At 35.8% G+C, this 21,640-nt stretch overlaps 2 protein-coding genes and 1 long non-coding RNA gene across 3 annotated transcripts; all 3 read right to left on the reverse strand.

The window, feature by feature from the left end:
- Window positions 1-9,738: 9,738 nt before the first annotated feature.
- Window positions 9,739-10,244, reverse strand: LOC135121577 (uncharacterized). Its single transcript, XR_010279046.1, has 2 exons — window positions 10,083-10,244; window positions 9,739-9,915 (listed from the first exon to the last, which is right to left on the reverse strand). It is a non-coding gene; the product is annotated as an uncharacterized LOC135121577 (long non-coding RNA).
- Window positions 10,245-10,436: 192 nt separating this feature from the next.
- Window positions 10,437-16,939, reverse strand: LOC135121580 (serine/threonine-protein phosphatase 6 regulatory ankyrin repeat subunit B-like). The gene is made up of 4 exons (XM_064045883.1): window positions 10,893-16,939; window positions 10,735-10,840; window positions 10,569-10,686; window positions 10,437-10,452 (listed from the first exon to the last, which is right to left on the reverse strand). Exon 1 carries the CDS (start codon window positions 16,915-16,917, stop codon window positions 11,806-11,808), a length of 5,112 nt encoding a protein of 1,703 aa, XP_063901953.1. The 5' UTR covers window positions 16,918-16,939; the 3' UTR covers window positions 10,437-10,452; window positions 10,569-10,686; window positions 10,735-10,840; window positions 10,893-11,805.
- Window positions 16,940-16,982: 43 nt separating this feature from the next.
- On the reverse strand, window positions 16,983-20,109 carry LOC135121582 (uncharacterized). Its single transcript, XM_064045886.1, has 3 exons — window positions 19,170-20,109; window positions 17,094-18,023; window positions 16,983-17,032 (listed from the first exon to the last, which is right to left on the reverse strand). The coding sequence occupies exons 1-3, from the start codon at window positions 20,107-20,109 to the stop codon at window positions 16,983-16,985; spliced, it is 1,920 nt and encodes a 639-aa protein (XP_063901956.1).
- Window positions 20,110-21,640: the final 1,531 nt, after the last annotated feature.

The raw sequence follows: 21,640 nt of genomic DNA on the forward strand, positions 1-21,640 counted from the left end.
AATTTTCGACCAATTTTCAACAAATTTTCGAAATTTCACTAAATCCATTTTCTTGTGGATTTAGGGCCGCAGAAGTCATATCCGCTTTCATTTCTTCGATAACTCCATTGGTTTTTGCAGAATCGTCCTTTGAAATATACAAAAATAATAATAATAATAATATAATAATATAATTTATTTGTGTTAGGAATACATAGTATTTTACACACGTCAAAATGATAACAAATACATCAAATAAAATCATCAAAATTATTATTCAAAAATTCTTCAGTCGAGTAAAACGATTTCGAAATGCAATACTCTTTTAATTTGTGCACTAAGATTTTTGCATCCAGTTGTTTAATTCTGTATGGAAGAACATTAAAAAACTTGATGCCGTAATAATTATTTCCGTGTCTTGATCTGTCTAACCTTAAAATATTGTGACTAATCTCACAACTTCTTGTGGAGTAACAGTGATAAGAACTGAGCGTGCGATACTGAGCTTTATTTTTCGTGATATACTCTACACATTTACAAACATATAAACAAGGAAATGTTAAAATCTTTAATCGGACAAAATGTGGTTTACAGTCATCTCTATAATTGATGTTTGCGATAATTCTTAAGATTCTACGTTGCAACTTAAATAATCGTACTGTTTGAGGAGCATGTCCCCACACAATGATGCAGTATGCAAGATGTGATTCTATCAAAGCATAATAAGCGGTTTTAAGGGTACTTTCTGTCACATTATTCGCTAAATTTCTAAATAAATACGTATTCCTGCATAATTGTTCAGCTATGTTATTAATGTGGTTATGCCAATTAAGAGTGGTATCAACATAAATTCCCAAGAATTTCGTTGTTTCAGAAAAACCATTAATACTATTATTATTATTAAACAATTTTAGAGTAAAAATTATTTTCACTAGTTTGCTTTTATTTGAATGCAATTTATTGGCTAATAGCCAATTTTCGATTTCACAATGATATTTATTCGTATGTAAATTATTTATGTTAGCAATTGAATAGCCAACCGTTATATCATCAGCATATAAGACCATATCCGCCTGCGGCACAAGAGAAGGTAGATCATTTATATAGATCAGAAACAGAAGTGGTCCCAAAATTGAGCCTTGCGGCACACCATGAAGAATCATGCGCTCATCAGATAATGTATTATTTATTAGGACTTTCTGAGTACGATTATTTAAGTAAGATTTTATCATTAATATACTATTTGTACTGAATTGATAATACTTTAGTTTTTTTAAGAGAATTTCATAAGAAATGGTATCAAACGCCTTGCTCATGTCAATAAATAGGGCCTTGTAATAGTTACAATTTTCGAAAGAATCAATAATCTTATCAATAAATGCGAGAATAGCATCCTTAGTGGATCTTCCCTTCCTAAATCCAAATTGTTTATTAGTTAATAGCTTATGAGATTCTAAAAATTCTAACATTTGCAAAAATATAAGTCTTTCAAAAATTTTTGACATAATGGGTAGCAATGCAATTGGTCGAAAGCTATTGTTGTCAAAACAGTCAACTTTTTTATATATTGGTATAACAATTGAGTTTTTTAGGCATTTAGGAAAAGTATTTGTCTCTAGACAATAATTGAATAATTTAGTAAACGGGGATATTAAAATGTCTTTTACAGATTTGATGATCTCCCCACTTAACCCATAAATATCTTTGCTTTTCAAATTTCTTAACTTATTGAACGAGTCTCTGACATCATTTTGAGTCACTTTATGAAATACGAATTTACAGAACTAGTATCAAATGTATGCATAAAATCTATTGGATCCTGTGAAGTTGAAGGCAGAAATTTTAATAAGTTTTGCGATACATTAATGAAAAAATCATTTAATTCATTAGGGCTCGACTGAGGAACTTTTGGGGAAGGCTGTTTCCGGTATTTATTAACAATAGTCCACATAGCTTTAGGTTTGTTCTGGTTTTTTTTAATATATGTGTCATTATGTGAAATTTTAGCTTTTTTTACAGCTGCATAATACATTGCACTGTACTTACTTGTTTTTCCAATTTTTCAGATCAGAAGTTTTGTATAAATTATATGCTTCCCTTAAGAAATTAAGACATTCTCTCATTTTATTTAAATCATTTGTATACCACGAATTGTTGTATTTATCTTTCTTCGAATTATAATTGATATATTTCTCAGGAAAAGCATTAACATAACTGTATAAGATATTATTTAAAACCATAGTACATTTATCATTGGGTTCTATATCAGTGTCAAGAAAATCCCAGTCAATCTTAGATAACATATTATAAAATACGAGTTTACCATATTCAGTTGTAGGTCTCACAATTTTTAAATTATTATCCGTAATACAGTCATTACCAATTTTTAAGTTTAATGCAACTCCTACGTGATCAGATAAATTGAGATTTAAAGGATAAACCTGAAATTTATCTTTTGGAATGTTACTGAATACATTGTCTACAATATTTCTAAATCTAGTACAGAAATTAACACTAGGTATCAGGCCATAACTTTCACATAAATCGATTAATGACATTGTATCATTATTATATTCATTAAAATGGACATTGAAATCTCCTCCAAATATAATATTATAGCTATTATATTTTAATTTATTCAGAAGATCGTTAACAATATGAAGGAATTTCTTAATATCACTTTTAGGTGATCTATAAACAGTAACAATAATTAAATTATATTTGGTCAGCTTAATACCTGTTAATTCACAAATTTTTTCCAAAGACATGTCCTTTATCCAGGGTAATGCAGTGTACTCCATGCTGTTGTTGATAAGCTGCATTACACCTCCATGGGTGTGAACCGATCTCGCGAAGAAAGATGCTGTTTCAAAATCACAAAGGTGCTTATTATCACATTCCAGTGACAGAAGCCAATGTTCACTAAAGCACAAACAATCGAAATTAAGTTTACTTAATGCCGCTTCCAATAAGTTTATTTTATTTCTTATACACTGAATGTTCTGAAATAATATTTGAAACGTATCACGGTTCCTTAGCACTGTATTTAAGTATTCTAATCCTTGACTTGCTGATGTTTCACTAAAAAAGATCGGACGTTGAAGTCACGGATACACACTGAGTCTGGCCAGATTTCGGGGTCGAGGATCTTGTCATATAATTCCAACGGAACACCAATACTAAAAGACGAATTGTTACCTTTGTTTTCAAGTTTATTTATAATCACTTCTTTTTGAATGCCTGCACATCTTAAACGATTCAGTACGTCCTCACTTGTGACTTCTTTACCTTGTAATCTTCCAATGTAGATCCACTTACGTCTAGCGACTCCAGTTAATTTAGAACCCACTGGTACTGATTTTCCAGTACCATAGGATACTTTCGCTTTAGCTTTGTTATTCATATTATTATGTTGCCCGTCAGTTTTTTTCTTTTGAGTAAATACTGTCCAGTTGTCTTTTGTTCTCATAACATCACTACTTAGTAAATTGGAAGTTTCATCAAAATGTCGATATTTATCTTTCGTAACATCTTGTATACCATCCATCCTGGATGTGGTTGGTTGACCCATATTTTTTGCTGCGCCTAAAGATGCTTCTGCAAGTTGCGATTGACTTTTAATTTCAAAAACAGGAATTTGAAACTTGGAATGATTTCCTTGGAATAACTTTTGTTTATTTGTTTCGGAAAAAGACGTACGTGTAGGCTCCACAGTTGTTTTTGTTAATATTGACGAAAAAGATTCCTTATCAGCAGATTTTCTTATGTCGGCTAACTGCAATTTCATCTCCTGAATATCACTCCTTAGTGACTTAATTAAATCATTTTGATCTTTAATTGTTATATTCTGTGCCAGTACTTGATCTTGGCAGCCTAACAGTGCTGTTTTGATGGACCCTAGAAGTGAGCATATGTTTGCACCAGCAAAGCGGCAGTCATCACAAAACCACATCAATTTGGTTCCTTCTTGCAATAATTATAATAATATTAAAATATGCAAAATACCACCAGATTTCGACCAGTTTTCAACGAAATTTTCGAAATTTCACTAAATGCATTTTCTTTTAGATTTCGGGCCGCAGAAGTCATATCCGTTTCCATTTCTTCGATAACAGCATTGGTTTTTGCAGAATAGTCCTTTGAACTGTACAAAAATATGCAAAATACCACCAATTTTCGACCAATTTTCAACGAAATTTTCGAAATTTCACTAAATGCATTTTCTTGTATATTTCGGGTCGCAGAAGTCATATACGCTTTCATTTCTTCGATAATTGTAATGGTTTTTCCAGAATCGTCATTTGAAATATACAAAAATATGCAAAATACCACCAATTTTCGACCAATTTTCGACCAATTTTCAACGAAATTTTCGAAATTTCACTAAATGCATTTTCCTGTAGATTTCGGGCCGGAGAAGTCACATCCGCTTTCATTTCTTCGATAACTCCAATGGTTCTTACAGAATCGTCCTTTGAAATATCCAAAAATATTCAAAATACCACCAATTTTCGACCAATTTTCAACGAAATTTTCGAAATTTCACTAAATGCATTTTCATGTAGATTTCGGGCCGTAGAAGTCATTGCCGCTTTCATTTCTTCGATAACTCCACTGGTTTTTGCAGAATTGTCCTTTGAAATATACAAAAATATGCAAAATACCACCAATTTTCGACCAATTTTCAACCAAATTTTCGAAATTTTACTAAATGCATTTTCTTGTAGATTTCGGGCCGCAGAAGTCATATCCGCTTTCATTTCTTCGATAACTCCAATGGTTTTTCCGGAATCGTCCTTTGAAATATACAAAAATATGCAAAATACCACCAATTTTCGACCAATTTTCAACGAAATTTCCGAAATTTCACTAAATGTATTTTCTTGTGGATTTAGGTCCCCCAGAATTCATATCCACTTTCGTTTCTTCGATAACTACAATGATTTTTCCAGAATCGTCCTTTGGAATATATAAAAATATGCAAAATACCACCTATTTTCGACCAATTTTCAATGAAATTATCGAAATTTCACTAAATGCATTTTCTTGTAAATTTCGGACCGCAGAAATTATTGCCGCTTTCATTTCTTTGATAACTCCAATGGTTTTTCCAGAATCGTCCTTTGAAATATACAAAATATGCAAAATACCACCAATTTTCGACCAATTTTCAACGAAATTCTCGAAATTTCACCAAATGCATTTTCTTGTGGATCTAGGGCCGCAGAATTCATACCCGCTTTCATTTCTTCGATAACTCCATTGGTTTTTCCAGAATCGTCCTTTGAAATATACAAAATTTGCAAAATACCAGCAATTTTCGACCAATTTTCAACGAAATTTTCGAAATTTCACTAAATACATTTTTTTGTGGATTTACGACCGCAGAATTCATTGCCGCTTTCATTTCTTCGATAACTCCATTGGTTTTTCCAGAATGGTCCTTTGAAATATACAAAATATGCAAAATACCACCAATTTTCGACCAATTTTAAACGAAATTTTCGAAATTTCGCTGAATGCATTTTCTTGTAGATTTCGGGCCGCAGAAGTCATATCCGCTTTCATTTCTCCGATAACTACAATGGTTTTTCCAGAATCGTCCTTTGAAATATACAAAATATGCAAAATACCACCAATTTTCGACCAATTTTCAACGAAATTTTCGAAATTTCACTAAATGCATTTTCTTGTAGATTTCGGGCCGCAGAAAGCATTGCCGCTTTCATTTCTTCGATAACTCCAATGGTTTTTCTAGAATCGTCCTTTGAAATATCCAAAAATATTCAAAATACCACCAATTTTCGACCAATTTTCAACGAAATTTTCGAAATTTCACTAAATGCATTTTCTTGTACATAGATCTAGGGCCGCAGAAGTCATATCCGCTTTCATTTCTTCGATAACTCCAATGGTTTTTCCAGAATCGTCCTTTGAAATATACAAAAATATGCAAAATACTACCAATTTTCGACCAATTTTCAACAAAGTTTTCGAAATTTCACTAAATGCATTTTCCTATAGATTTCGGACCGCAGAAATCATTGCCGCTTTCATTTCTTCAATAATTTCAATGGTTCTTCCAGAATCCTCCTTTGAAATATCCAAAAATATTCAAAATACCACCAATTTTCGACCAATTTTCAACGAAATTTTCGAAATTTCACTAAATGCATTTTCTTGTACATAGATCTAGGGCCGCAGAAGTCATATCCGCTTTCATTTCTTCGATAACTCCAATGGTTTTTCCAAAATCGTTCTTTGGAATATTCAAAAATATGCAAAATACCACCAATTTTCGACCGTAATGAATTTTTCATTTGTTGTCACACCGAGGAGCGTAGCATAATTGCAAAATCCATTAATATAAGTAGTTTTTTCACTACAAGAAAGTTAAAACGTGTTTAAAATGGTAAATTTTTGCAGGGAAATATGGATTTTGCAATTATGCTACGCCTCTCGGTTCGATAACGAATGAAAAATTCATCACAATTTAGATAGGGTGGGTGGGCGGGGTGCATATATTTTTTTCTTAATTAGGTACCTTTTTTTACCACAAAAAACTTAAAAAATGTTTAAAATGGTACATTTTTGCAGGAAAATATGGATTTTGCAATTGTCCTCCGCCCCTTGGTGTGACAACGAAAGGAAAGTTCATCATAGTGGAGATAGGAACGGGGGTAAAGGTGGGGTTAATTTTTAGCTTCCTTATTTACTTGATAATTTTAGTTTTCTTTGAGCATAATTTTGTAAGAACATGTTCCAGATGGTAATTTTTTGTGGAAAAAAACGATTTTCCAATTAAGCTCCGCCCCTTGTCTCACGACGAATAAAAACTAAAAATATTTTTTCTTAATGTAAGTAGTTTTTTCACAACAAGTAATTTAAAACCTTTTAAAAATGGTAAATTTTTGTAGGGAAATATGGTTTTTGCAATTAAGCTCCGCCCTTCGGTGTGACTACGAATGAAAAATTCATGGTGGGGTGGGGGCACATATATGCGTGAGTTATGTTGTAAGTTAAGTAGAACTTTGATACTAAGGCAAGGATGACGTTGATCTTCATTAACTAAAGCTCGATATGTTCGTTTGTATTTTTTCAGCTTTCATTTGCTGAACTTCTTGCTTTAATTTCTTATTCTCTTGAACGAGGTCATTGACAATTTTCTTCGAGTCTCTTACCAAATCATTGAATTGGGATCTTCTGTATCTGGAGTTTGACTTGAATTACCAACTCTGAAGAAGAAATAAATAATTTAAAGAGATTTTCCAACAATTATGTGTTCGTATTCATTAAACTGCCTTAAACAGAACGTCTTTGAAACCACGAAATCTTATTTTGCGTTTTCGTCACCGTTTCCAATAGAATTTAAACGTGATTTGTTTCTTTATTTCTCCCCGCCCAAACAAGCACCTTCGAAATTAGCCAAATTTTCAACCCCTTTGTCGCAACTGCACCGCAATCAGAACGAAAATTCCGCCCCGTGTCTTCAAACATTTTCACTATCAATTTACCTAATGGAATTAATTTCCATAATATGCAAATTCGTGTCAACACAACTTGTTGTTTCAGCGGGCGAGTCGATAAATTCAATTACAACGACAACAATTCCGTTATTTTTATGTTTGTTTTCGGGGTTATAAAACTGATTTGGCAATTTATTGCGCCAGAAATGGCTCGACGAAGACTGCCGGCCGGACAGACACCCCTCGGGCTTGATTTATGTGCTTTCGCCACTTTTGGTAAACAATCCGATGGAAGTAGGACGCCGAAAGTGGCACAAGCCTAGATCCCGGATCTGGGGCTTATTACTGGCTATTATTAGGTGTTGTCAGTTTGGGGTTTACAGGTTGTAAACAATTAGGTGGAGTGCTGAATTCTGATGATGGACGGCACGGAAGGAATTTGAAATGGGGGGAAATTTATCGCATGGGCTAATTTATTGATTTGGAACACATACACAGTAATGGTGTCACGTTTCATATTTATGAGATTTTTTATAATTTTAGTTGAAAATTTCTAGTTGGGAATTCATTTCGGTTGCATGCTTTTGGTGCCTACTGTTTCCGTTTGCTCGTTGTTTGACTCTTTTTGGTTTTTATTTTTGTTATTATTATTATTATCAAAGAGAACGGATTTCTGGAATATAATTAATAAATCACTAAGCTAAAAAAATATATATATTTAATATGTTCATACAACACTTTCTTTTAAAGATATTTGATTCACTGCTGGCCAGTGTTGGGCAGTATCTAGTATCTGTATCTAGATACAAAATTAATGGCACAGATACAGATACTTTTTTTATTTCACTTTTTTTTCAGTAGTTATTAGTTGAGTTATACTAGTAGTAATTTTTGATACTTCATGTTGGTCATTTTGGTCACATAAACAAAAATAGAGGTAAGAGGTCCACTAATAGTCTTCTGTCACGGAAATTTTCATATTTTAAATACCATCATTGTAGCCTTCAGTATTTATACATCTTTAAATATAATCCTGAAGGGTTATAAATCTAAGCCATGGTAAGATGGTATTTTAAAAACCATAAACCACAATTCACTATTCACTGCGTTTTAGGCTTATCGGGGCAATGCATTTTATCTGTGTACCTGAGCAACCCGGGTCCGGTAGGCCCGCTGGTTGTATTTGTGTTATTAAATAAGAGTAATTTTAATAGTAAAAATATTTGTTTAAGGTATGTTATTATTTTTAGAAAAGAATAATTGCGTGTTACATAATGATTAATTTTTTGCAATTAGCACAAATTAGTTCTATAATCGACTAATCGAATGTTCAATACATACATTTCCCTCGCATAAATCGCATATTTGTTACTGTTTTATACCTTTATTTTTCAGACAAATGTAGCATCTTTTCCTGTTGCCACATGTGTCATTTCTTCACTTTGTCATTGTTGGACCTAACGCGAGGCGGGCTTGGCAGGTCCGTTTTGCCCTAGAATGTGCCGATTATGTTCAAGTGTAAATCTTGGGCAATAAAATTAATATTTTTACAACCCTCGGTAGAATAATTTATCGTGATATATTATCAGAAATCGTGAAACGAGATTAAAATAAAATGAGTTTTAACAAAAATCTGAAAATTTAAAGTTGCACTCTGGTTATTCCGGCCTGCCAGGCAGCCTTTGATCCTGTAAGGGGTTTAAATACCTTTCTAAGAAATTGTACTTATTTTGCCTTAAACGGAACCAGCAATTTTTCCTAAAATGTATATACCTGCCGCACCCGGATAGACGATTACCGGGCATGGTCATAAAAACATCGTAAGTCGATATTGAAGAATAATAATTTAAGACAGGTTGCCGACAACAGACCTTTAGCACAGAATAATCATTTCCCGTATTCTTTTGAAATATTAATTTTAATGCTGGAGATAATTATTACATATACTCAAACACAATTTGGACACTGTAGTAGGAAAATAAAAACAAAAAAAATATTCTTTCTAATCGTACATACGTAATAAATATTGCACAATTTGCGACACATCAAACAGCGAAGCGATGGGCTATTTGCAAGAAAACAAAAGATTTTTCAGTCTTGAATAACTATGCTGCAGTAAAATGTTTATTTTTTAAATTTAATACCACAATCCCTTCTTCTGCATTTGTGGAACGGGTGTTTAGTGGCGGAAACCAAATTCTGACACCAAGAAGAAATAATTTAGGTGACAATACGTTCGAAATGTTGTTAATTTTAAAAAATTCATTAAACAATACATAAAAAAATACATAAACATGTTTTCAGTTATTTTATTCGCCAAAGCTTCAAAAAGTATATGTTTTCTTGTATCTATATTTATGTATACATTTCGAAAAAATCGAAAACAATCTGTATCTAGATATTTTTAAAAGTATCTGTCCCCAACACTGCTGCTGGCATGGGTTGATGGCGCGCTTTGACTTTTCAATTCCTGCAAAAATGAATTAATTATTGGAAACTTATTTTTTACAGACTATTGTTTATATAAAAATAACAGTTAATAATTTCTAAAATCGTCATTTTTGAATTCTAAATACAGATCCTACTGAATATTTCGATCTACTTCTATATTCTGTATATCTGTAAATTTATATATACCTGTGATAATTTCTTGAAAAATTCCTAATCTTCATGCTTCACGAAGACGAATAAACAATTCTGAAGAAAGATGGTTAGTTATCTTGGTAATCCATTCCAATTCTTCTTCAGAAAAAATAACAGTCCAAAATTCGGTGAGGCAATGGTTCTTAGAATATTTCATAAGTAGGTCTGCGTAATTTATTTCTCGATTTTAAAAATAAAAAATGGTCATAAGTTTGTTTCATAGATTTTATAGAATACAAAGGAAGAGTTACTTACGTTACTTTGAATATAATCAAATAATAATAATTTAGGACAAAAAAAAATGCTTAAAGATAGTATATTGATTGCTATTGTACTTGGTCATTTTCTGGTAGTTGGTTTGTAACTAAAAAAAAAAAAAAATAGTGTAATTACGCCAAAATATTTATTACTATTTAAAAAAATGTGGGCACAAAAAAAATGCAACAATATTACACAAAAGCAATTTTTAACTTTACTTACTTCGCAGGAAGACAACAGCATAATAAACTGACTCAAAAAGTAATGATTCAGGTATTACCCTCTTGATATTTAAAACGATTTCACCAATTCCTATTAATAAATGCAAATTTCATATATGCTAAAACTATAGTATTAAATATCAAGAAATTTTGATTTTTTTTCTTACCTTCTTTATTTCGCTCTATTTGTGATGCATTTTATAATATAATATAAATCTTTGTACGTGGATGCCTTTCCTACTAACGATTTAAGATGTTCTTGAAGGCATGTGTCTGCAACATTTCTTTTAATTTTTGTTTTCACAACATAAAACTGATTTCTTACTTGTTATTTTCTTCGTCTCAGTTTTGTTACAAATCGATTGAGCCATTTTTTAAGAAATACTAAACGGTACCATACATCGCTTTTGGTTTATTTAGTGAAAGAGAAAACACAATCCTGATTACTTTTCATAAAATCTTATTTAATTTGTTGTTGCAAATGTGTGACATTGATAACTTTTCCCACTTTTTTTTTTAAATAAAAACTAAAATAAGTTTGAATTTAACTTATCAGCAAAGAACAAATCAAACGTGATATAGTGATGTAGAAGAATTTTGAAATAATGTAATTATAGATTGTGAAATTAGAATGGGATTGCACTTTTTTGGGTTTTGTGGTCTTTTCGATTAGATTTTTCGCAGACTGCTATTTCAGTTTCATTTTTTTTTAAGATGACTTATTCCACACCGTTTTGACAAGTAAAATTTTTGACAGTTTCTGAATTACAGTTTCATTAGACTGTGCTTGTAGGTAATAAATATATGACAAAATCTGTTTTCGAAATTAATACTGGAGTGTTGTATTGTAAGTTTATACTGAGATACAGTTTTTAAAAGGGTGGTAAGTATTTGAACACGTTTATATCAGTTGCTGTAGTAGTCAACTTATTAACCTAAGCTTTCACGATATTATAAGTTAACGAGGAGCAAAATACTGAATACGATTTACGGATTGAGGGTGCTAAAATTTTCATTACACGAGTTTCTGTTTTCAAAAATAAACGACAAGACCCTTAATTGTTTTCAGACCTACGATAATAACTTCAAGAAATTCGTAAGTGTATGTGAGAAAGATAACAAATTTTCTTCTCAAAATCTTCTCGATGTAAAAACGGAAATGACTCACTTATTATGGAGCGAAATTTTTAAATATCAATCATAAAATATTGCGTACTACATTCCTTTCAAAACGGAAGTTAATTGGTTTGGGCGCCGGCTTTTGTTAACAATTCTACAATTCCTTGGTGCGCTTTTTGGGAAGCTATGTGAAGAGATGTCTGACCATTATCATCAGCGCGATTGATGTCAGCACCGACTGTCACCAAGTATTCGACAACTTTTTCGTGACCGTTGAAGGAAGCTACGTGAAGTGGTGTCACACCGTTATCGGTAGCGCGATTGATTTCGGCGCCGACTGTCGTCAACTTTTCGACAATTTTTTCCTGGCCTGTTAGGGAGGCTACGTAAAGTGGTGTGAAACCGCCATTAGCAACACGATTGATGTCGGCGCCGACTGTCGTCAAGTATTCGACAATTTTTTCGTGGCCTTTAAGGGAGGCTGCGTAAAGTGGTGTGAAACCGCCATGAGTAACACGATTGATGTCGGCGCCGACTGTCTTCAAATATTCGACAATTTTTTCGTGACCATTGAAGGAAGCTACGTAAAGTGGTGTTGCACCGTCATTCATAGCGAGATTGATTTCGGCGCCGGCTGTTGCCAAGTATTCGACAATTTTTTCATGGCCATTGGAAGAAGCTACGTAAAGTGGTGTTGCACCGTCATTCGTAGCGCGATTGATTTCGGCGCCGACTGTCGCCAAGTATTCGACAACTTTTTCGTGGCCGTTTAGGGAGGCTACGTAAAGTGGTGTGAAACCGTCACTATCAGCATGATTGATTTTGGCGTCGACTTTTGTCAAGTTTTCTACTACTTTTTCGTGACCCTTGAAGGAAGCTACGTAAAGTGGTGTCACACTGTGAATCGTAGCGCTATTGATTTCGGCACCGACTTCTGTCAAGTATTCGACAACTTTTTCGTGACCTGTTTCGGAAGCTATGTAAAGTGGTGTCGCACCGTCATTCGTAACGCGATTGATTTCGGCGCCGACTCTCGTCAAGCATTCGACAACTTTTTGATGACCGTTTTGGGAAGCAATGTGAAGCGGTGTTAAACCGTTACTACAAGCACGATTGATTTCGGCGCCGACTGATGTCAAGTATTCGACAACTTTTTCGGGACCGTTTTGGGAAGCCATGTGAAGTGGTGTCCAACCGTCAATATCGGCACGGTTGATTTCGGCGCCGACTTTCGTCAAGCATTCGACAACTTTTTGATGACCGTTTTGGGAAGCAATGTGAAGCGGTGTTAAACCTTTACTACAAGCACGATTGATTTCGGCGCCGACTTTCGTCAAGCATTCGACAATTTTTTGATGACCGTTTTGGGAAGCAATGTGAAGCGGTGTTAAACCGTTACTATAAGCACGATTGATTTCGGCGCCGACTGATGTCAAGTATTCGACAACTTTTTCGTGACCTGTTTCGGAAGCTATGTAAAGTGGTGTCACACCGTTATTCGTAGCGCGATTGATTTCGACACCGACTCTCGTCAAGCATTCGACAACTTTTTGATGACCGTTTTGGGAAGCAATGTGAAGCGGTGTTAAACCGTTACTACAAGCACGATTGATTTCGGCGCCGACTGATGTCAAGTATTCGACAACTTTTTCGGGACCGTTTTGGGAAGCCATGTGAAGTGGTGTCCAACCGTCAATATCGGCACGGTTGATTTCGGCGCCGACTTTCGTCAAGCATTCGACAACTTTTTGATGACCGTTTTGGGAAGCAATGTGAAGCGGTGTTAAACCTTTACTACAAGCACGATTGATTTCGGCGCCGACTTTCGTCAAGCATTCGACAATTTTTTGATGACCGTTTTGGGAAGCAATGTGAAGCGGTGTTAAACCGTTACTATAAGCACGATTGATTTCGGCGCCGACTGATGTCAAGTATTCGACAACTTTTTCGTGACCTGTTTCGGAAGCTATGTAAAGTGGTGTCACACCGTTATTCGTAGCGCGATTGATTTCGACACCGACTCTCGTCAAGCATTCGACAACTTTTTGATGACCGTTTTGGGAAGCAATGTGAAGCGGTGTTAAACCGTTACTACAAGCACGATTGATTTCGGCGCCGACTGATGTCAAGTATTCGACAACTTTTTCGGGACCGTTTTGGGAAGCCATGTGAAGTGGTGTCCAACCGTCAATATCGGCACGGTTGATTTCGGCGCCGACTTTCGTCAAGCATTCGACAACTTTTTGATGACCGTTTTGGGAAGCAATGTGAAGCGGTGTTAAACCTTTACTACAAGCACGATTGATTTCGGCGCCGACTTTCGTCAAGCATTCGACAATTTTTTGATGACCGTTTTGGGAAGCAATGTGAAGCGGTGTTAAACCGTTACTATAAGCACGATTGATTTCGGCGCCGACTGATGTCAAGTATTCGACAACTTTTTCGTGACCTGTTTCGGAAGCTATGTAAAGTGGTGTCACACCGTTATTCGTAGCGCGATTGATTTCGACACCGACTCTCGTCAAGCATTCGACAACTTTTTGATGACCGTTTTGGGAAGCAATGTGAAGCGGTGTTAAACCGTTACTACAAGCACGATTGATTTCGGCGCCGACTGATGTCAAGTATTCGACAACTTTTTCGGGACCGTTTTGGGAAGCCATGTGAAGTGGTGTCCAACCGTCAATATCGGCACGGTTGATTTCGGCGCCGACTTTCGTCAAGCATTCGACAACTTTTTGATGACCGTTTTGGGAAGCAATGTGAAGCGGTGTTAAACCGTTACTACAAGCACGATTGATTTCGGCGCCGACTGATGTCAAGTATTCGACAACTTTTTCGTGACCGTTGAAGGAAGCTGCGTGAAGTGGTGTCACACCGTTATTCGTAGCGCGATTGATTTCGGCGCCGACTCTCGTCAAGCATTCGACAACTTTTTGATGACCGTTTTGGGAAGCAATGTGAAGCGGTGTTAAACCGTTACTACAAGCACGATTGATTTCGGCGCCGACTGATGTCAAGTATTCCACAACTTTTTCGGGACCGTTTTGGGAAGCCATGTGAAGTGGTGTCCAACCGTCAATATCGGCACGGTTGATTTCGGCGCCGACTTTCGTCAAGCATTCGACAACTTTTTGATGACCGTTTTGGGAAGCAATGTGAAGCGGTGTTAAACCTTTACTACAAGCACGATTGATTTCGGCGCCGACTTTCGTCAAGCATTCGACAATTTTTTGATGACCGTTTTGGGAAGCAATGTGAAGCGGTGTTAAACCGTTACTACAAGCACGATTGATTTCGGCGCCGACTGATGTCAAGCATTCGACAACTTTTTCGTGACCTGTTTCGGAAGCTATGTAAAGCGGTGTTAAACCGTTACTACAAGCACGATTGATTTCGGCGCCGACTGTCGTCAAGCATTCGACAACTTTTTGATGACCGTTTTGGGAAGCAATGTGAAGCGGTGTTAAACCGTTACTACAAGCACGATTGATTTCGGCGCCGACTGATGTCAAGTATTCGACAACTTTTTCGTGACCTGTTTCGGAAGCTATGTAAAGTGGTGTCGCACCGTTTTGATTAGCGCGATTGATTTCGGCGCTGACAGTGGTCAAGTATTCGACAACTTTTTGGTGACCCGTTTCGGAAGCCATGTAAAGTGATGTCACACCGTCATTCGTTGCGCGATTGATTTCGGCGCCGACTTTCGTCATGTATTCAACAACTTCTTTGGCGCTGGAGGCTACGTAATATAATCCGAAACCGCCATTAGCAGCACGATTGATTTCGGCACCGACTGATTTCAAGTATTCGACAACATTTTGGTGACCGTTTTGGCAAGCAAAGTGAAGTGGTGTCCAACCATTATTATCAACGCGATTGATTTCGGCACCGATTGTCGCCAAGTATTCGACAATTTTTTCGTGACCACTTTCGGAAGCTGCGTGAAGTGATGTCGCACCGTATTTATTAGTGCGATTGATTTCGGCGCCGACTTTCGTCACGTATTCGACAACTTTTGCGTGCCCATTTTTGGAAGCTACGTGAAGTGCTGTATGACCACCATTAACAGCATGATTGATTTCGGCCCCGACTGTTGCCAAGTATTCGACAACTTTTTCATGGCCGTTTTGGGAAGCAATGTGAAGTGGTGTCCAGCCGTCATTCAGAGCACAATTGATTTCGGCGCCGACTGTTGTCAAGCATTCGACAACTTTTTGGTGACCTTTTTCTGAAGCAATGTGAAGTGGTGTCCAACCCACATTATCAGCACGATTGATTTCGGCCCCGACTGTCGCCAAGTGTTTGACAACTTTTTGGTGACCGTTTTTAGAAGCTATGAAAAGTGGTGTGGAGCCGTCATTATTAGCAAGATTGATTTCGGCCCCGACTGATGTCAAAAATTCGACAACATTTTGGTGACCGTTTTGGGAAGCAACGTGAAGTGGTGTCCAACCGTCATTAGCAGTACTATTGATTTCGCAGCTGTTTGTCACCAAGTATTCGACAACTTTTTCGTGACCGTTGAAGGAAGCTAGGTGAAGTGGTGTCACATTGTCATTAGCAGCGCGATTGATTTCGGCACCGACTGTCGCCAAGTATTCGACAACTTTCTCATGGCCGTTTTGAGAAGCTATGTGAAGTGGTGTCCAACCCACATTATCAGCACGATTGATTTCGGCCCCGACTGTCGCCAAGTATTCGACAACTATTTGGTGACCGTTTTGTGAAGCATCGTGAAGTGGTGTGGAGCCGTCATTATCAGCGCAATTGATTTCGGAGCCGACTGTTGTTAAGTGTTCGACAACTTTTTCGTGACCGTTGAAGGAGGCTAGGTGAAGTGGTGTCACACCGTCATTCGTAGCGCGATTGATTTCGGCGCCGACTCTTGTCAAGTATTCGACAACTTTTTGGTGATTGTTTTGGGAAGCAACGTGAAGTGGTGTACAATCATCATTTGCAGCATGATTGAGTTCGGCGCCGACAGCTGCCAAGTGTTCGACAACTTTCCGGTGACCGTTTTCAGAAGCTATTAGAAGTGGTGTACAACCCTCGTTATCCACGCAATTGATTTCGGCGCTGACTTTCGTCAAATATTCGACAACTTTTTCGTGACCGACGGAGGAAGCAATGAGAAGTGGTGTCGCGCCGTTTTTATTAGCGCGATTGATTTCGGCGCCTACTGTCACTAAGTATTCGACAACTTTTTCGTGACCGTTTTGTGAAGCCATGTGAAGTGGTGTCGAACCCTCATTATCAGTACAATTGATGTCGGCGCCAGCTCTCGCCAAGTGTTCTACAACTTCTTTGTAACCGTGTCGAGAGGCTGTATAAAGTGCTGTACAACTATAAGCAGCACAATTGATTTCGGCGCCTGTCGCCAAGTATTCGACAACTTTTTCGTGACCTAAGAAGGAAGCAATGTGAAGCGATGTCAGACCGTTATTCGTAGCGCGATTGATTTCGGCGCCGATTGTCACCAAGTGTTCGACAACTGTTTGGTGGCCGTTTAAGGAAGCTACGAAAAGTGGTGTCACACCGTCATTATCAGCGCGATTGATTTCGGTGTCGACTGTCGACAAGTATTCGTCAACGCTTTTATGACGAGTAGGGGAAGCCGTGCAATGTGCTGTCGCACCACACCTTACAAAATCTTTAACGATGTTTAAATTACCGTTTTGACAGGCCAGCAACAGTAGCGTTTTAGCTCCTTTAGCAGTAACAACTTTCGTTTTGCACCAAAAGTTTTTTAACTCGCTCACTCTGAAGAATTTGCACACGTCTTCGTAGCCAAATTTAGCACAATAAAATAGTATATTTATTAGGTCTTTGGTAGAGCATAATTTAGTCAATTCATTTATTTTTATTTGAAGTAATTTCAGTTCCGCTCCTAAACTCTCACTTCGTATGGCGTAAGACAAAGGCGTCGTATCTAGCAAAACGTCACGTTCCCTAACATCGTTCTTTCCTTGCAAGTACGTTATCGTTTCAAAATATGCTTCGGTTTCGGGTTTTTCAACGAAATTGTTAGCTTCGTGCACAATATACTCCTCATTTACAACCGTCAGTGTTACACGGGGGTGTCTGCGTCCCCACGACGAAATCAAATGTAAAGCATTTCTACCCCCTTCATCTTTGCCTTTTAATATTTTGTCGTCGTATGTTCTCAGTAATTCGTAATTTTTGTACAACACGGCAATATGAGCTTTTGAGTTTTTAGCTATCAACATGTCAAAAAAGAAACGAACGTTGTCATACTTTGCGTGGAATATTGTATCAGTAATTATGTCTTTAAACTCACTTACGTTTTTGGTTAAATATGTAGCAATTAAATATTCTGCGAAAGAAATATGGAGAAAATGGGGAACATTATTTTGAAAGTCATTTATAAGACCCAGAGATGCATAACTTTGTTGAAGTTTTTCTATGCATTTTTCGTTGTCAATATTTAATTGCTGCATAATTTTTTCGTCAAATATTACTATAAAAGACACACTTTCATGTAAATCTAAAATCTCTCGTTTTTCTTGGCGAATTCTACTTGCGAGATGTGGATTTTCAAAATCGAAACCAATTTTGTGTTTGTAATAATTATTAAATTTTTCGTCAATGGAATAGTCGTACAAGTCAGTCAAGAGAAATGTGTTTTCCATTAGTTTAAAATATTTTTCGCTATTTACACGGAACAGTTCGGTGAGCATAAATATTTGCAATGGGATTCCTAAGATGTCTATGTGTTCTACAATGGCAAAAGACGATTCGATTTTTTCAAGCGTGATATCAATTTTGTCTGAAGAAATAAAATTATTTAGACGTTTTCTAATATAATCTTGTTGCTCTTGTTGACTAAATTGATTCATACTAAGTGACAGCAAATTGAATTTTTTTTCTAGAGTTGTTTTTAAATTTCGTCTGCTAGTAACCCACTGACGGGAGTTTTTTGTTGAGAGATCGAGAATTATATTTTGAACGGCATCTAAATGTTCATTTAAAATTTCATCGAGTGCGTCCCACACGTAAATAACGTTGTTTTTCTTTATACACATCTCGAAAAACAGTCGATCTAGTTTTCTGAGTGGTCGACATTTTTCGTTCGTGATAAATTTTTCAAATAAAGCTGCACAATTTGTTTCAGAAAATTTGGAATTATGAAAAAAAAAATTAACATCTTTAGGACTAAAAATAACTGTCCAGAATTTCGGTGGACATTTATTTTTGAAGCTTTTCATTAGCTCCGATTTTCCCATTCCCGGATCGCCAATTATAAGATTGATGCTATTATCTAACCGAGAAGACCACAGCGTATTTTCCTCTATAGAATATTTGTCAGGCAATTTATAAACCTCTACATCACTAACATCGCCTAAGCTTTTGACCAACTCTAAATTTCCGTCACTCAAAAGTTGAAAATAGTGAAACTGTTTGATTTCGTTGTGTTCGTTGTAAATTTGTTGAAGTTCAGTATTATTATAGTGCCGATTACCTGCATAAATCGTTAAACCAAACTTTGATTTATCAAGATAAATTCTATTTTCATTATTAAACTCATCATATTGAATTTTTTTCCGGTGACCAACGAACTCTTTATTAGCAGAGCTCGATTTGTTGAGGTCAAAATTAGCTGTGTGTCTATTTGGGCCAGAATTAAGCACACAAGCTTCATTTGTTAGATTTTCGGCAGTGTGATTTTTTTTCTGTAAAAAGTTATCAATGTCAATTAATTGACATTTGTCGAGTTTGTCTTTAACGATGTCAAAGTTATTCGCCCAATTCATAATAATAATGGTGTTTTCGTGGACTTTTTCTAAATATGTGAAGTTTACAATATTCCGAGACAGATAACGTTCAACATAAGGTTCAGGAAGTGTTTCCTTTTCCCCGTCAATAGGAAATGGACCGTTTAGCATTTCTATTAAATGGTCGGTCCTAACATTTTCTAAAAATTCCCCATTATCTCCAAAAGCAGTAACTAGATTAAGTTCTTCTTTTCCTTGTATCGATATGGTAAAATTTTGCATAATTGTGTCTCGTAGCTCAGGTTTGCTATTCAGGTTTGATAGATTTTGGAACACAGAATACGTTTTCATCCACTCTTCATATTTGCATTCGCCAACCAGAATGAACTTTTTGCCAGGACAGAGTTGGATACCTTTTTCGACGTTTTCATGTTTACGTAATATTAATGGAGATTCGTCCATGAACCATAACAAATGACTAAGAATCTTCGGATCTATATCGCTAATATTATCGTCATTAATGTCCTTGACACTAGGTAGATATCTCTTTCTTATTTTGTTTAATTCCTCAAAGTCAATGTTTTTTTCTTTTCCAACATCACCCCACAGCGTTTTAACTATGTCGCACGATTCTTTTTCAAATAGTGCGATATCGAATAAGGAAATACTGTCTCTAAATATTTTCATTTTGTCACTAACCGACCCAAATGATAAAGGCTCTGTTTGAGAGGAGAGAAGGTGTAAAGCAAGTACAAGTTGCACCCAATTTTTGTTCAGCTTTTCCTTCTTCCCATCTTGAATGCTCCACTCAGAAATGGATCTGAAGAATTTGTCGAAAAGTTCCTCATTCGAATTATATGTTTTACTAAAATTGTAAGCTGTTGTATTTTTCATTGTCTCAAGATTGTGTTGGTCGGTATAAAGATAAAATTTACTTAAAAATGTCTTATATTCTTCAATTATGGGAAAATCTAGTAAGGTCGATGGGTTTTCTGCTATTCGGAACTGATAGACTTTTGATTGCTCGGAAAGCTCTAAGCTATCTTCTGCTTCGATTAGTTCGATATGGAATTTTTCCTTTTGAAGGATAAATTTTTCATTCTCTTTACACACAAGTGGACGGTTGGTAAATAATATAAATTCATGTACATCTGCCTCTATCTCCCGAAAACTTTCAAAATATTTGCTTATACTAAACGGCCCGCTTCTTGATCGTAAATTTTGTACGGTTAGTGTTTTTGTATTGGTGTGCTTTAGCTGTACTGCTTTAACTCGTATTTCATGTTCCGTATTCGACTCAGTTTTAATGACTATATCGTCAAACGCACCAAACTTTTCTTCGTTTGACGAAACGTGAAAATTTTTTACTGTGGGGTCGTTTATTAGTTTTAGTAGAAGACTGGAGAGAACCGTATCCTCGTATTCTTTTCCCCTATCAGTCGTACCAGGTCTTTTTGTAAACGTCTGGAAAGAAATAAACGAGCGACTGGTTTGAAAAGTAATTATGTGGTAGAAAATAATTAATAATAAATTTCTGTTTGATTCATTTTTTGCTCTTCTTTAAGTCTCATTAACATATTTATTTTTAAATTCACCCACCCTAGAAAATTTATAAATGACCTGGTAAATTAATAAATTAATATGAAAGCCAGCTGCTTTAAATAATGAAATGGCTAATTTAGTGGACATTGATCAACTTTTTATTTTTCAACGATACTGAATTGAACTGACAATTACTGCGTTTTAGCTATCCAAATTTTTCGGATATACGTATAAGCATAGACATATTATATATGGAGAAACACTCACCTCGATTTCCGCCATTTTCGAAGTTGCCGTCACCAGTGGATGGTAGATGTTTAGCTAAAAATTTTACAATAAAACTGGAGGAGAAGCACATCTATGTATTAGGTATATATAAGCGGTTTATTGTTTGCTTTTGATAAGAAAACAAATACATACACTTTTTCAAACAGTGCGAAGTGTTTATCTGTGTGGTCTTTAAACAAGTATAATTTATTTTCACATAAAAAAAATTCCTCTAACCATTCTCACCAGTAATGTGATGACGGTACCTAGAAATTATGTGTATAAACGTTATTTAAATTTCATAAAGTAATACATTTTTCTAATTCTGGCCTATGAGCTTGTCGTTATTTTTGACTCTACGCATACGGATTTATTAAATTTTATATTAGCAATGTAGGCGAATACCGTA

Source organism: Zophobas morio, unplaced genomic scaffold (genome assembly GCF_036711695.1).
Source record: "Zophobas morio isolate AGI-343-1 ecotype UQ-CSIRO unplaced genomic scaffold, CSIRO_AGI_Zmor_V1 ptg000629l, whole genome shotgun sequence".
NCBI lineage: Eukaryota > Metazoa > Arthropoda > Insecta > Coleoptera > Tenebrionidae > Zophobas > Zophobas morio.

Coding starts and splice junctions, on each gene's coding strand:
- LOC135121580 (XM_064045883.1), bottom strand. CDS start 16,917: ATGGCTTCACAAAACGGTCACGAAAAAGTTGTCGAATACTTAGTGACA.
- LOC135121582 (XM_064045886.1), bottom strand. CDS start 20,109: ATGAAAATATTTAGAGACAGTATTTCCTTATTCGATATCGCACTATTT. Junction 18,024..19,169: donor TGGTTTAACGATTTATGCAG/GTAATCGGCACT, acceptor TTTCTTTCGCAG/AATATTTAATTGCTACATAT. Junction 17,033..17,093: donor TCACATTGCTTCCTTCTTAG/GTCACGAAAAAG, acceptor TGCTGCTTATAG/TTGTACAGCACTTTATACAG.